We start from the raw sequence: 15,235 nt of genomic DNA, 5'->3' as shown, positions 1-15,235 counted from the left end.
TTAATCGAACGATATCTTCGTTGCTTTCTTCGTCATGTCTACATCCTTGTAGAAAGCTCCGTATGCTCCGTGCTCCTTCTTCTTAACGGTCGTACCGAACTTGAGGAGGTCTTCGGGCACGGCCTGGTTGGCAGCCTTCAAAACGTTGATCAACCTATAGTGAGTGTCAGAACGCCATAGACTCTTAGAAGGTGTTGGGTGTCAACGTACGCTCCAGACAGAGCCTTATCGTGCTCTGTAAACAATGTGATCGCAAGGCCTTCTTTCCCGGCACGACCGGTTCTGCCAATGCGATGCACGTAGTCCTCGGCTGTCAGGGGGAAGGTCACATTGATTACCACTTTGACGGCCGGGATGTCCAGACCACGGGCGGCAACATCGGTAGCAACCAAAAGAGGAACATGGCCCTCTTTGAATGCTTGCAGCGAAGCACTACGCTTATCCTGGCTGAGATCGCCGTGAATACCCCCTACACGGAAGCCTTTCATGCGAATGAAGTTCTCTATGCGCACGGCTTCCTTCTTGTATAGACAAAAGACGAGAATGCGGTCTTCCTTGTTCTTCCCCGACTGATACTGTTTCAATAATTGGAGAAGACGCTGTTCCTTGCCGCGAGGGTCAACAACCTCGACCAGTTGCTTGATACGCGTGTTCGCGCGAAGCTCGCCGGAGACGTTGTCGCCGATCGTGATCTTTACAGGCGACTGCATGAAGGTAGACGCAAGCTCACGGACAGAGGGCGGCCAAGTCGCTGTAAACATGAGCGTTTGTCTCTTCGTCGGCGTTTGGCTGATGATCTGCCTGATAGCCTCCTCAAACCCCTTGTCAAGCATTCGATCAGCCTCATCGAGTACGACATATTGTGCGCTGCTTAGATCGGCTGAACCGTCCCCAATCAAGTCGTTCAAGCGACCGGGCGTAGCAACAACAATTGATGCAGTCTTTATTGCTCTGACCTGAGGGTCCTTTGGTACACCACCATAAACGCAAACCACTTGAAGACCAGCTGGGGTAGCTAGCGAAACAAGCTGGTCATGGATCTGTACAGCCAGCTCTCGGGTAGGCGAAACGATGACAGCCTTGACGCCCTTCTGCTGCTTCTTTGGCAGCGAGGTGATAAAGCGCACGCAGGGCACACCGAAAGCCAACGTCTTGCCAGAACCAGTTTCGGCAACTCCAACCATGTCCCTCCCTGACAACAGCGCGGGCCATGTCACTGCTTGTATAGGTGTGGGCGCCGTGAAAGTCTTGAAAGGAGCGCGTTGAGCTTCGTCGGTTACCGGCAGGTAGTCGAACTTCATGATAGGGCGAAGCTTTTGGGATCGAGGGTCATCGATGGTGACAGCGTTAGTGGTAAGGTACGAATCGATCTCTGACTGCGGGAGGGCCGCCAGACCTTTGTTCTCTTCATACGCAAGCCCATCAGTCTTGGACGCTGACTCTGGGGTAGTTGCAGAGGACTGTACGGTGGAAGGAATAGCGGAGGTCTTTGCCGGAGTGAGCTTGGATGCGGTCTTACTTTCCCCTTCAGCTCCCTTCTTAGACTTCTTTTCGGCCTTCTCTGCCTTGCGCGCAGCTTTGCGCGCGGCCTTTGCAGCGGCCTCGTCTTCCACGGCGCCATTCACAGTATCTTCTTGCGCTTCTGCAGTATTCTTAGCCTCCTTCGCCTCACGTCTCGCCTTCTTCGCAGCCTTGCGCTCTTCCTTAGACAGCTTCTCCTCGCTATTCACCGCCTCATCCACCACCATGGGCGTAGAAGTTCCATTGGTAGTGGGTTCCGACTCGACGGCTGCGGTGTTCTTCTGTCGCTTTTCGCTCTTGTCTTTTTTGCTCTTCTTCCTAGACAAGGAGTCACTCGTCACAGGAGCCCCTTCGTCGGCGATCACATCAGCAATTGCGCGTTTGCCCATTTTTAAGTATGGTTTGAGCACAGGGTGTAGGAATCCACCCGCTGGGATTTCGCAGCAACTTTTTTGATCGGCATATCGGGGGCCGCCACCGCGAAATCTTGGCAAGGGCCCACATAATTTATTTTACTTTGCACTTCGCAACATCAAGCTTAGCAACGCGAAACCTTCAGAGCCCGTCCCTGACCATGGCGGTCGACAACTCATTAGAGTCGCTTCTCGGCACCCTCACCACATCGATACAGTCTGCTACCGAGGCAATTCCAAAAGACGATGTGCTTCCGCCAAAAGAAGGCATCTCATTGCTCGACGTGAAGAATGAGCTGTTGCTTTCTTACCTCCAGAATCTCGTATTCCTCATAGTGCTCAAGCTTCGTGCGCGAAAAGAAGAGCAAGACTTGGGACCACAGGACGAGGTGGTGCAAAAGCTCGTGGAGCTACGAGTCTATCTAGAAAAGGGCGTGCGCCCACTCGAAAACCGCCTGAAGTACCAAATCGATCGAATCATCCGAGCAGCAGATGATGCCAGCCGGAAGGTTACACAAACGAGCAAGGCTGCGAAAGCGAAGCCGTTGAAGGCAGAGGCAGAATCTGACGCAGACACCGACGCCAGCGCCGCAGATTCTGACGGTGCTATGAGCGAGGATGAGAAGATGGAGATATCCGGACCTAGGCCCGGAAGATTTTCGCGCGACAAGATGAGCGCTGCTAGCAAGACCGTGGCATCGAAAGATGGCATTTACCGACCACCCCGAATTGCTCCTGTTTCTATGCCTACGACAGAAAGCCGCGAGGAACGACATGCAAGAAGACCTGGAAAGTCGGCAACCCTCGATGAATTTGTCGCTACAGAGCTCTCAGCTGCTCCCATCGCACAGCCTAGCATCGGAAGCACTATCGTCGAAGGCGGTCGTCGCACAAAGTCCGACCGCGAGCGAAAGGAGGAAACTGAAAGGCGAGAGTACGAAGAATCGAACTACGTTCGTCTTCCTGCCAAGTCGAAGAAGGATCTGGCCAAACAACGTAGTATGGATCGCCGCGGCGGTGGATTCGGGGGTGAGGAATGGCGCGGCCTTGGTGCTGGGTTGGAACGCATAGAGCGCTTGACGCAGAAGAAGGGAGGGTCTTCGGGCACGCTAGAGAAGAGTCGGAAGCGTCCGATTGAAGATGGTCCGAGGGGTAGTGGATCCGCAATTGGAGACGCGTTTGAGAAGCGGAGGAAGGTTGTCGCCAGATATCGCAAATAAGCGCTGTGCATCAGCTTGTGCAACGTAGATAAACGAACACACATGTCAATTCAGGCTTGCTAATGTGTGAAGATGCTCGTGCCCGTAATACATATGTATTGACAGTAGATTAGATAGATAGTATAGCGTAACGGTTCTTCACCATGCATTCGTTCCATGTATACGTTATCCAACAGTGGTCCCGCACTCAGAAATTCGGGCCCATTCCCACGCCTCCATTCCCCTTAGACCCCGTATTCTTCAAATGCGCGCCGCTACCTTTGAACAGGCTTTGCCATATAAACGCTTCACTCAACAATAGCTCAATGTCCTTGTTTGTCCATTGCCGTGTCGGCAGCGATTGTAGGAACATCATTATTTCTTGGAAGTCCATCTTACGCAGCTCATCGGACCACTTGACGAGGAAGGCGGCGCAGACGTAGAGGTGGAAGGAGGAGAATCCATCTTCTTCGGCCTTTTGATCGTTAATGGAAAAGTCTTTGGAGATGGGACGGGTAAAGTGCACTCACAAGATAGGTATCCCACATCCTAATCGTGTTCTCAACGGATATCTCGCGCATCAGAAGGCAGTTCATCCACCTGAAGCTAAATTGTATGAACTCAACGCCCTCGTTCTGTAGATGCTTCGCCAGCTTGTCATCGATCCTCGTAGTCAGGTCCCTGAGATCAGCGACCTGGCGCTGGATTCCTGGTTGTTGCGAGATGTAATTATCCTGAATGCCGTCCAAGAGCTTTGTGAGACACCAGAATGAGTCAGCTTCGACAGCGTCTAGAACTTGTTTCGGTAATTGACCGGGATCCATGCCAAATTCGATATTTGGATCTGATATGTAGGCACCGAGGAAGACTTGCCAGAAGGGTGTGACTAAGTCGTTGATACCTTGTACGTAGCCTGATGCAGGATGTCGTATCGCCCAAACGTACAGTATCCGTTCCAATGACCTTTGTGTGGCTTCGTAGCTGTACAGCTCGAGATGTGGATTCGTTCGGGGGACGTCGATACTGATCTGGTGCCAGATGGCCTCGTCTAGACCGCGACCCCGTCCACGGTTCGCTGAAGGAATGGATGAAGCTCCTGTAACACCAGCGGCAACAGCGCCCGCGCTGCCCGTAGTGCCCCGGTCAAAAGCCTGCCGCACGCCCTCTAGATATTCCTTTCTTTTTCTTTCGAGTGTCGCAACCCTACGCTCGGTGCTAGTAGGTAAATATCCAAGCAACACCTGCCATGCCATAGCGCGCACTTCAGATGGGATCCCCGACCATGCTGAGTCGCGAAGTTCCGACAGGGATATAGTACTTGCTTGTAGTATGCGCTTAAACTTATTTATCCGCGATATTCGTGCTGAATGTTCCTCAATCTCTTTCACGGAGGCTGTAGGATGGATTGAAGGGTGCGATATCAGGTGTAACGAGTTCGCGGGATCGCGCAATATTTCCTGGTATTGTGGCCGCAGTATCTTGCCTTCCGACTTCTTCGCTGTGGGGTAGTTGGGTATGCCTCTCTCCTCGGCAATGTCGCCGCTGTCTATAGCCCGCCATGCAGTTGATCCAAGGCTATTCCTACCCGCTCCTCCGGGATCTTTACCCTTTGTTGGTTCTTTCCGGCGGCCTTTCCTTCGCATGCTCGCTATACTGGGTAGTCCAAACTCGTCTTCGTCATCCTCGAACATGATATCGCCTTCGTCGTCTTCGCCGTCGTTCCAATCATTATGCGTTTCACTTAGAAATGAAGTATATGTCGCGCGTGGTGGAGGCGATCTCGTGCTACTAGATCGAGCGGCAGGGATACTGGACTCGCGACTATGGGTCGCGGAAGGCGGGGTGCGTGGGCGCGAACTTGTACCCGAGACAGATCTTGGATGGTGAGATCAGATTTGTGTTGGTACGCGGAGGAGAGTACATACAATGTGTCAAACTTTAGTATATCGGCATGCGAATAAGAAGCGCCTATTATCTTCTTATTGTCCGTTGCTTTGGATGTATTTGAGGTAGTTCGCCAGAAGGGGGAAGCTGATCTAGCAATACGATCAACACAGCTCGTCTAAGACCAGAGGCACGGAGGCAAGACATACGAGGAGCGGTCTGTTTGGTAGCAAGAGACATGATTAGCAGTCTACTTGCTGTGACGAGAGCGGCGCAAAGGGTGCTACGAACCGACCTGAACCATTTCCTAGGCGAAGAATTAGCAATGGCATGGGCAGGCGACTAGAGATGTCTAATGTACCTGCTGCTGCTTCTTGGAGGCCATGGTGGTGTCGGGCCAGCTGTTCACCCCGCGTACGTGACGCTCGAGTTTCGAGGCTCAGACATCAACTGGCAACCATGACCATGGCGTCGGCGCAGGACGTTTGCCAAGCCCGATGACGGCTGCTTCCGGGCAAGCGCGTTCTTGTCTCCTCACGCTCGCACTGGCGTCAGTCTCTTCTGTCTCTTACCTCGTCAAACAATACAGCTCTCCGTGAACCTCTTAACCAGGTCGCAGACGCTTGCCCTTCCTTTCTCATACCCTCAAATATACTGTCAACTCGGCGCGCATAAACTCCGGGACACTAATACTATCGTTCAATCACATCTCTAACCTACAGAACCCCATCATGGCTGAAGAGACGTTCGACGAGGACATCTTCGACGATCTGTGAGACTCGACCGCTACTTTGTATCGCACGTCCGCTAAAATCAATAGCTACGATGAGCCGGAAGAGCCTGCAAAGTCAGCACCTGCGCCTGCAGCACCAGCTGCACTGGCCGACTCCGAACCTGTCGCGAGAAACGAGCCCGCCGTTGATCCTGCTGTGGGCGCGCCAGGCTCTTTTGATGGACATGCTGCGCAAGACGAGTATGCGCCCGTGGACGGCGACGCGCAAATGGCTAGCTCGAATTTTGCGGGAGCTGGAAACCAAGGCTCTGGAAATGAGCACACTGTCGACGACAACTACGGTCCGATAAATGTCAAAGAAGATGGGTAAGTTCAATTGCTATTTGTATTCAGGTAACGGTATCTCGGATGCGCATCGCACGGCCTCAAGGGTAGTGTGTCCTTGTGCACATATTCCCTGTCAGTATGATGCTTCCCAGAAAGGGACGCTCGGGCGCAACAGTCACGTATGGCTTCAGTGCCAATGATGAATGAAGAACTCGGATCACATAAGGAGCTGGAAAACGTCGACACTCCATGGCAAGCTTGAGCCATGCAGCCACGGAGCTGGGGCGCAGTAGAAGGACCGGCGGCCATTCTTTGCTTCAGTGATTAGGCTGGGCTGTAGGAGAATACAAGCGCTCTCTGGCAAGCAACAAGACTGTGCGTGTCGGATGCTATCAGAAGGCCGAGGATCATCGAGAGCTCGATTGGTCTCCAAGTGGACACAGGCTATGTGATCAGAATGGCAGGGCATCCAAGTACATACAACCAGCAGTGCGTTTCCGGTCATGGAAAAAGCTAGCCTAGAGTAGCCGCTCTACATATCAGATCGCCGAACAGCATCCAGGCGCGCGAGGGACATCGCAGCATGCATTCAGCAGGCGGCGCCTTTTGTCGATAAATACCTAGGTACCAGATAGCGCGTACCAGCTACGAGCTGAGGGTAGTCCAAGGCTATCGGGCGCTTAGTCCGCTCTCGCCTCCATAGCAAAACACAGACGCTTCAACCGAACATTTCTGTGCATTTGCGGAGCTGCTTGTACATCTGCTGGAATCGACTCTGTACTGGGCCCTGCCTCGACCCGTTTGCTTGGTTTGGCGCATGGCTCTGCTGCAGGGCAAGCGTGATCCGGAAACGAGGTAAACTCGCGCCTTGTTCGACAACTCCTCATCGCTTGCCCTTCGATTTCAGGCAACACAATTCGCAATACGTCGAGCACCATCTCACCAACAATATGAAGGGTCCGCGTGATTGCTGGGCTATTCTGCTCCAAGCACAGAGAAGGGGATTCATCGGTGTTGCATCTCGACGAGAAAGATCGGAGGACTTCATTACCCGTTGAGTGCTGAATTTCTGCGCCGCTTGCAAAGCATATCGCTTCTCCATTGAAAATTCGAATGTTGAAAGCTCGAGAGCTTTCCCTAGCTTATGACAGCTTCGGACACCACGATCATCTCAATATCGACTGCCCCGGCGCATCCTCTGCCAGCAGCTTAGGCATGGACGCCAAAATTTCCATTTATATCCTTATGCTGGAGCTAGGACGAACTTAATAGACCCGAGGTTGCGACAATGCGCATGCGAGATACACATGTTTACTGACTATATGCGTCTATTAGTTTGCATTGTACTAATGATTGTTGACAGCAAGATGTTCATCGGTGGATTGAATTGGGAGACTACTGAGCGTAAGTTATCCCGATTTACTTCTCATACAACGACGGCTCCTTTGTCGTTCCTTCATCCATCATTGTAAGCTGACCAGTTGTATAGAGTCTTTAAAGGACTACTTCTCTCAATTTGGCGAAGTCAGCGAATGCACTGTGATGCGCGACAGCGCAACAGGCCGGTCCCGAGGCTTCGGATTCTTGACATTTAAAGACCCCAAGTGCGTCAACACCGTCATGGTCAAGGAGCATTATCTTGATGGCAAGATTGTAAGTTACTGACCCCTGATCTATCTTCTCTCGTGCTGACGTTTGTAGATTGACCCCAAGCGGGCTATCCCTCGTGAAGAGCAAGAGCGTACGAGTAAGATCTTTGTAGGTGGTGTTAGCCAGGAGGCTACTGAGGAGGATTTTAAGAACTTCTTCAAACAATTCGGTCGCGTAGTAGACGCTACTCTCATGATGGACAAGGATACCGGCCGACCACGTGGCTTTGGCTTCGTCACATTCGACGGTGACGCTGCAGTCGACGCATGCTTACAGGGACCGCTCCAAATTCTCGGCAAGCCCATCGAAGTCAAGCGCGCTCAGCCTCGAGGAAACATGCGAGAGGAGGAAGACAACAAGAAATTTGGCCGTGGAGGCAAATTCGGTGGCCGAAACGAGCAGGCAAACAACGGTGGTGGAGCGGGAGACTTCAATCAAAACAACATGGGCGCCAACGGTCAGAACGCGGGTATGACTCCAGCCATGATGGCCCAGTACTGGCAGCGCATGCAGCTCTATTTCCGACAAATGCAGCAGAACCTGGCTGCACAAAATGGCAGTATGCCCAACGCCATGGGTGGCATGCCTGGTATGAACCCTCAGATGATGGGTATGATGGCCAACGGTGGCGGTCCCATGGGCGGCATGAACCCGCAGATGATGAACCAGATGGGCATGATGGGCGGAAATATGTCCCCAGGACAGAATATGGGCAACCAGCCTACAAACTTCGGAAATAATCAAGGCATAATGGGTGGTGGCGAACAGCGACAGGGCGGTCCGGGTTACACTGCCCAAGAACAACTGATGTTTGAGCAGCAGAAATACCAGCAGCAAGAAGCCCGGCGCATGCAGCAACAGGCTGGTTTTGGTGGGCAGGGCGGACCTACCAGCTGGGAGGGCATGTACGATGACATTCCTCAGCCCGGCGTTCCCTCAGGTCCAGGCGCTCAGCGCATGCAGGGCGGCAAGTTCAACAACCGCGCCCGCCAAGGCTCATCCCAGCCGCCATCTGGTCCCAGTAACGCCCCAGCAAACGCGCCCACGGGCCCAAAAAACGCAGGCAAACCGGGCGCGAACTACCGAGGTGGAGGTAGAAATGCCAACTATCGGCACAATCCTTATGGAGGAGGTCGCGGGTAGCCGCCGTTGAAACTCAGCAACGTACCCGCAAATGCGCCCACTGGTTGAAAGGGGCAAACGTCCAGCAAATGCACCCCCGGCACTAAAGCGTGTCCCTCCAGAAAACGCCCCAACGATCCGGAACACACGTAACCCAGTCGCGAGCCTGCACTCAAACCAATATAGTGGAGGAAAGTTATCTATAAGTCAGGGCAACGGTACGACTGCTCTCGCTATATCTGCTGGAAGGTGTTAAAAGATTATGCTACATTCAACCCTTTCTGCCTATACTTCACGGCGTTTCTGGGAGGGGGTCTGAAGATACCTGCACTGTCTGAGCAGTAGGTGATACATTACACGGTAATGAGACGTTTGTACAGTAGCTCTAAATTCGAATTCACATCTTCTGGTATTGACGAGTGCCAAATTGACCTTGTGATTAAAATCGAAATGATACTAGCCGGACCGTTGAGATCAAATTAGCCTCTGCTCTTCTTGGTTCGAGATATGGAACCAGGGGTGAATACACAGAAGACGCTCGACGGGCAAGTCAGGTGGCTGAATGTCTGTGCTTTTCTTGGCGCTGACTCAACTTGCCCGCCGCTTGCCTGTTCTTATGCCCGACGCCGCTGCTTCTCCTCTCCTTTCTCCCTCACTCTTTGTCTCCACACTTCTGGAGAGCACCACACCACCACTTTCGCACGAACCTGCTCGCAATCGCAGCATCAGCTTGGATACTGTCGCTGGACGCTTGGTTTCTGGTTTGCGGCCAGTAATACAACTTCTGGGGAAGTCGCGGCTCGCCATACGTGTACGGCAGGTAACGCCCACCTTGCGCTCCTCCAGCGCCGTTGTCCTTACTCCTGCCCTTAAATAGCAATAAAGTTGTTGCGCTCCCTCCCACACTCACCTTTGCGTTCTCCTGCTCTACAGTTCAGCTTCGCGACAGCTGTCCGGCGCTCCGAGTGAGATCCTCGGTAAAAGAAACGTCTAATCCCACCCTCACAAGCCTGTCGACAGGACTCGTGCACCATGTCGTCTTCCGTTTTCTACAAGTTCAAGAACCAAAAAGAGCCTGAGCGCATCACATTTCATGGCACCGGCATTTCCGTCTTCGAGCTGAAGCGTGAGATTATCACCGCAACCGGCCTGGGCGATGGGTCCGACTTCGACCTGCACCTATACCCTGAGGACGACCCGACATCCGAATACAACGATGACACGACCGTTATTCAGCGCACGAACACCGTTATAGTAGCTCGTCGACCTGCCGCCCGCGGTCACGGCAAAGCTGCCCGCTACGTCAGCGGCAAAGCCCCTGTCCGCGCCCTCCCGAAGGCTGCTCCTAAGTCTGCCGCACCCGTAACAGGCGCTGCCGCAGTGCAAGACGCCGAAGCTGCGTTCCTTGCCGAGTCGGAGCAGGCTTGGGAACAACAGAAGGAAGCACTTTCACAAGTAAAGCAAGTTCACCACAAGAAGAAGCCCTTAAATGTGCCTAATCACGATCCTCCCGCGGGCTATGTCTGCTATCGATGCCATCAAAAGGGCCACTGGATACAGTTGTGCCCCACTAACGACGACCCTGATTTCAAGCCAGTTGCTCGCCCCAAGCGCACTACCGGCATTCCTCGATCCTTCCTCAAGACGGTCGAGAAGCCCGTAGATGAGGAGGATGCCCGCGGCGTCATGCTCAACGCAGAAGGAGAATATGTGCAGGTCATGACCGATACCAAGACCTGGGAGAAATTTCAAGAGAAGGCGAATGCGGCAAAGGCTCATGCTGCTGAGGCCGAGGCTGTGAACAAGGAGGCACAGAAGCGAGGTCTCGCGTGTCCGATAGACCAGAAAATGTTCATGAACCCTGTGAAGACGCCATGCTGCAGTAAGACCTACTGTCACGAGTGCATTGAGAACGCCTTGGCGGATGAGGATCTGGTTTGTCCTGGCTGTGGAACGGAGAATGTTTTGATTGATGAGCTTGCTACGGATGAGGAAATGGTGCAGAAGGTCAAGGCGTATGTGGCTAAGAAGGCCAAGGAGAAGGCAGACAAGGAACAGCAAGCAAACGAGGAAGCTCAGGCAGCTGCCAAACCTTCAACCCCTAACAATGAAGATACCAATTCTGTGCCTCCTGCTGATGAGACGCAAAAGGCTGGTGAGACCAATGGAGATGGTTCAAAATCACCTAAGCCAGATGGTAGCAATGCTCCTGAATCAGGTTCAAATATCAAGTCGCCTCACACTGTCGCAGCAAAGCCCACATCTTCGGGCACCCCAGCTGCTAGCGGAAACGGTTCTGACAGTGACACGTCGGCCACGTCCAAGAAGCGCAAGGAGCCGCCAACGGATATCAAACCTCCCACAGCCCCGAAGGCGATGCGCCAGCAAAAGGAACAACAACAACGCCAAGTTCAGGATACTACTGAAACGCTGATTCAGAGTTTCCAGGCCGATATGGATGCGATGTTCAAGGGGAATCCAAATATGCCCATGTCTATGCCTATGCAAGCGAATCCTATGATGGCCATGGCAAATGCCCCAAACATGAATGGCATGGGTATGAACGGCCCTATGAATGGCTTCGGACCCATGAACGGCAACTGGAATCAGGGTTACAATCAGGGTTTCCCGAACAACATGGGTTACGGCGGCAACATGAATCAGGGTTGGAGTAACGGGTACAACAACAACATGGGATTTGGCAACATGCCCAGCCAGATGAACGGTATGAACGGTATGAACGGTATGAACGGTTACGGCGGTGGCTGGAACCAAAACCAAGGTTACAACAATATGGGCGGGTGGCAGGGTCAGCAAACGGGCGGTGGGTTTCCCAACCAGCAGCGGACGACCTTCAGCGAGCAGCCAAACCAGCAGGATGCATACGAACGCAAACCTCTGAATCCGCACCGCAGCCAGAACAAGCATCGCAAAGCTCGTGCCCCGGATTTCCATGTTTTGTAAATGATCGGCACATGTCACGGCCTACAAACCACCATTTCTGAACTCAAGATACCCATAGACGGTCATATATCGCCGCGATATCTTCCACTCACATCAGGTCTCTCCTTGTTACCTTTTCGACATACTCCTCTGTACTATACCTCGACTTATTTACGCATGGATTCCCCCTACGTGGCCGTCCCTTCTCATGACGAGCAGCTTCTTTTTTCCCTTTTTTTTGGACGACGATGGCGCACGACGGTGGATTACACTCGACTCTACAACGCCCCGGCCCTCTCCCGTCTGGCGTTTCGCGGGCATCTTGGTGGCACATTGAGACTTTGGATTATAAAGCGTTTTGCAATGGGCGGGCGGTCGGTCTGTGTGGTCAGGCTTTGTGCCATGTTCCTGAAGCCTTTGTTTTCTCCTGTTTGATTGGTTAGGCGGGTGTTGGCCGTCGGGTTTCTTGCGTGGTGGCTGGTACTAGGGGGCTAGCTGCTTAACTGCGCGGCTCCGCACTGTGCATGAACAGGCTGCTCGCAGTCAAGGGACTTCAATGAAAGCATGCACCCAAGTCTGGTCCAAGTTTGCTTTCTCCTGCCTGTTAGTGACGAGTTCTGAATCAAAGTCTGCATACCACGCTGCCTTCTTCGGTGCGATATTGATGTGAGGTATGTGATGTGTTGCTGTAGTAACCATATACTGCGACGTGGCAATCGCCCAAGCCTGACTTTACAAGCATTCAAATTCCTGCAGTCGTGTCTTTTAGCCTTCGTGACCATGGATGGTCAACGTGCCCAGAATCGCCACTAGCAGGTCACGTGCCCAAGGGTGGGATGCCTGCACTGGGAATAGGCAATGCGGGGTCTCGCGTCGCTCTTACTCAACCGATAACGGAAACCCACGATAACACGACCGTTTGTTGCAATCCGCAGCATCATGAGTGCCCAAGGCAAATTATCTCCCCAGGTCGACGGACCTCCCACCCCCCTCTGCACCGTCGCTGGGTGTGTTTTCCCGCCCACAGCTCCCTTGTCCTAACCTCGTTCTACATCCCACCCCATGGCGTCAGAAGCCGCTCATCTCCCGTCGCTAGTGCCCAAGTCGTCCAAGGGCCCCAATGTCCCTCGTGAGGATACTGCACGGCGGAAGTCCGCCTCCAAGAGTCGCAATGGCATGTTCGTGTTCGTTTCTCAGCTGCGGTCTTGTGCGATTGTGGGCCGCAAGAACAGCGCCACGCCGTTGGTTTCCGCTGTCAAGCCCTGCATGCTGTACCCTGCAGCTGCAGTGAGCCTTGGAGCTTAAAGGGACTTCTGGCCAGGCGCTGAACAATAAGTAGGCCCAGTACTAACAGTTCGCAGGATGCGTCACGTGTAAAGCAAGAAGAGTAAAGTGCGACGAAACGAAACCCGCTTGCAATCAATGCACGCGCAGGCGCGTAACTTGCGGAGGGTACAAGAAAGACATCCGCTTCCGACCCGTGGAGAGAGCTCCAGCCCCTACAGCAATATCACCACCTACCTCAGCCCCGACGGGAAAAAGAGAAGCGTCCGGGACGGAGAATACTGCTCGCTTTGGTGAGGATCAATCTGGAGACGATGATCCTACGCGTGCTTCCGGAGACACTGGGCCTTTGTCTTTCTGGCCTTGGGTCGAAGAGGATGTGTCCAACATCCCTTTGCCCGACTTTGACCTGAGTACATTGCCATGGATGGATTTCTCGCATTTGGACTTTCCATCTGCTACTGACGGGAATGAGACATTGGAACAAATCATGGAAGAGGTCAGCACAGATAATGGGCATGGCCCAGAAGAGTCACTCGGGAGCGCGGATAACGTCAATCCTGATTCTTTTCTGCGTTCGCCGGATTCACCATCGTTAGACGTCCCAAACTTTCCTTTCTTTCAGAACATTGAGATCGAAGCGGACGACAGGGAAGAGGTGGAGTCTCTTTTTCACCAGGAATGTCTTACTGTACTCTCGATATGGGAAGACCGAGACAGGAATCCTTGGCGTACTATGATATGGCCCATGACACAAGAATCAAAAGCCCTCTATCACGCTGTAGCTGCAATGACATTTCTGATGCAGAGCAAGTATACGCCTAACGCCCGCGACAAGGGTCTTATACATGCGCGCAAAAGCACACAGCAACTTGCAGCAGATTTAAGCAATGGGGAGATCCAGATAGATACCGCGCTTGCTGCGACCATAGCGCTGGGGTTTGCTGAAGCGTGGGACTTTCAGAAATCCTCGACGGGGAGGACGCATATTCAAGGCGCAAGGATCCTCCTGCAACAGTCTATCTCACAACTTCAATTATCTCAACCATCTGACGATGCAGTTTCAGCTCGCCTCAGGTTTCTCGCGAACACCTGGATCTATATGGATACTCTAGCTCGTCTCACATCTGATTGTGGACCAAGCTTAGATTCAGATCTCTTACACTTCTTCACTGACGCAGGCCCGCTAGCAATTCGAGAGGAGCTTGACCCGCTTATGGGTTATGCGGCATCCCTATTCCCGATCATTGGCCGAGTCGCAGACCTCATCGCCACAATTCGAACACGTAACCAGCGACGAAATTCCCCGATCATCATATCAAAAGGCATAGAGCTCAGGCACGTAATTGAGGATTGGTCTCCAGCCATCGATCTGGAACAAGTTGACAAGCCCACATCCAACATGATAGAAGCCATCCAAACAGCTGAAGCGTACAGATGGGCCACACTTCTGCTACTCCAAGAAGCTGTTCCCGAGCTACCCAGCTTGGTCGCATACAAAGAGCTAGGCCAGAAAACACTTGTTTATCTTGCCACCATACCTAGCAACTCCGCCACAATCAACGTCCACACATACCCTCTCATGGTCGCCGCCACCGAGGCCGTCGAAGAAGAAGACCGAGAATTTGTCCGCGACCGCTGGAATATCATGCGAAAACGCATGGTCAACGGTATTATCGACCGCTGCGAAGACGTTATGGAAGAAGTTTGGCGCAGAAGAGATGCTCATTTCTCCGAATGGTTAGCCCGGAATAGTCCAGATCCTGCCACATTCGGCTTCTCACCGTCCAGTGCTAGCGGGATTGCTGGTCTTATGGGAGGTTCAAACAAGACTTCGCCAGGAACCTGTCGAGAGAAGGCTAGGTCTCCGACGAGAAGGTCGACTGCGCATTCGGATTTCCCAATCTCGATTGCCTTCAAAAAAGGTGTGGATCCGATCACTAGGAGCGGGAATGTCGATTATACCGTCAAGGGAAATCTGCATTGGATTGAGATTATGAAGGAGCGGAATTGGGAAGGTATGTTGCTACGGCCTCGGAAGTACATATCACATTTACTAACCGTTTGATAGTCTTGCTTGGGTGATTTAAACCCTGAGCTACCGGCTCAGAGACGGTTGCATTCGTATGTCTAGTACGATGTGACATGAGTGCTCCAGA

The 15,235-nt window shown here is 52.8% G+C and overlaps 7 protein-coding genes across 7 annotated transcripts; 5 read left to right on the top strand and 2 right to left on the bottom strand.

The window, feature by feature from the left end:
* On the bottom strand, window positions 1–1,910 carry DBP3 (RNA-dependent ATPase; the record flags this gene model as incomplete). Its single annotated transcript, XM_056219761.1, has 2 exons — window positions 1–154; window positions 211–1,910. 2 exons carry the CDS (start codon window positions 1,908–1,910, stop codon window positions 1–3), a joined length of 1,854 nt encoding a protein of 617 aa, XP_056066888.1.
* Window positions 1,911–2,095: 185 nt separating this feature from the next.
* Window positions 2,096–3,154, top strand: N0V89_011023 (uncharacterized protein; the record flags this gene model as incomplete). Its single annotated transcript, XM_056219760.1, has 1 exon — window positions 2,096–3,154. One exon carries the CDS (start codon window positions 2,096–2,098, stop codon window positions 3,152–3,154), a length of 1,059 nt encoding a protein of 352 aa, XP_056066887.1.
* Window positions 3,155–3,341: 187 nt separating this feature from the next.
* Window positions 3,342–5,402, bottom strand: GYP1 (GTPase-activating protein; the record flags this gene model as incomplete). The annotated part of the gene is made up of 5 exons (XM_056219759.1): window positions 3,342–3,608; window positions 3,664–5,008; window positions 5,059–5,125; window positions 5,309–5,324; window positions 5,379–5,402. 5 exons carry the CDS (start codon window positions 5,400–5,402, stop codon window positions 3,342–3,344), a joined length of 1,719 nt encoding a protein of 572 aa, XP_056066886.1.
* Window positions 5,403–5,748: 346 nt separating this feature from the next.
* N0V89_011021 (uncharacterized protein) lies at window positions 5,749–6,120 on the top strand (the record flags this gene model as incomplete). Its single annotated transcript, XM_056219758.1, has 2 exons — window positions 5,749–5,789; window positions 5,838–6,120. 2 exons carry the CDS (start codon window positions 5,749–5,751, stop codon window positions 6,118–6,120), a joined length of 324 nt encoding a protein of 107 aa, XP_056066885.1.
* Window positions 6,121–7,444: 1,324 nt separating this feature from the next.
* On the top strand, window positions 7,445–8,870 carry N0V89_011020 (uncharacterized protein; the record flags this gene model as incomplete). Its single annotated transcript, XM_056219757.1, has 3 exons — window positions 7,445–7,481; window positions 7,567–7,730; window positions 7,779–8,870. 3 exons carry the CDS (start codon window positions 7,445–7,447, stop codon window positions 8,868–8,870), a joined length of 1,293 nt encoding a protein of 430 aa, XP_056066884.1.
* A 1,011-nt stretch (window positions 8,871–9,881) lies between these two features.
* On the top strand, window positions 9,882–11,813 carry MPE1 (the record flags this gene model as incomplete). Its single annotated transcript, XM_056219756.1, has 1 exon — window positions 9,882–11,813. The coding sequence occupies one exon, from the start codon at window positions 9,882–9,884 to the stop codon at window positions 11,811–11,813; it is 1,932 nt and encodes a 643-aa protein (XP_056066883.1).
* Window positions 11,814–12,854: 1,041 nt separating this feature from the next.
* On the top strand, window positions 12,855–15,161 carry N0V89_011018 (uncharacterized protein; the record flags this gene model as incomplete). Its single annotated transcript, XM_056219755.1, has 4 exons — window positions 12,855–13,079; window positions 13,154–13,179; window positions 13,227–15,094; window positions 15,148–15,161. The coding sequence occupies 4 exons, from the start codon at window positions 12,855–12,857 to the stop codon at window positions 15,159–15,161; spliced, it is 2,133 nt and encodes a 710-aa protein (XP_056066882.1).
* Window positions 15,162–15,235: the final 74 nt, after the last annotated feature.

This window comes from Didymosphaeria variabile (genome assembly GCF_027946475.1).
Source record: "Didymosphaeria variabile strain IMI 356815 chromosome Unknown scaffold_8, whole genome shotgun sequence".
Classification (NCBI taxonomy): Eukaryota; Fungi; Ascomycota; class Dothideomycetes; order Pleosporales; family Didymosphaeriaceae; genus Didymosphaeria; species Didymosphaeria variabile.
This window is presented reverse-complemented; position numbering and strand designations above follow the sequence as displayed.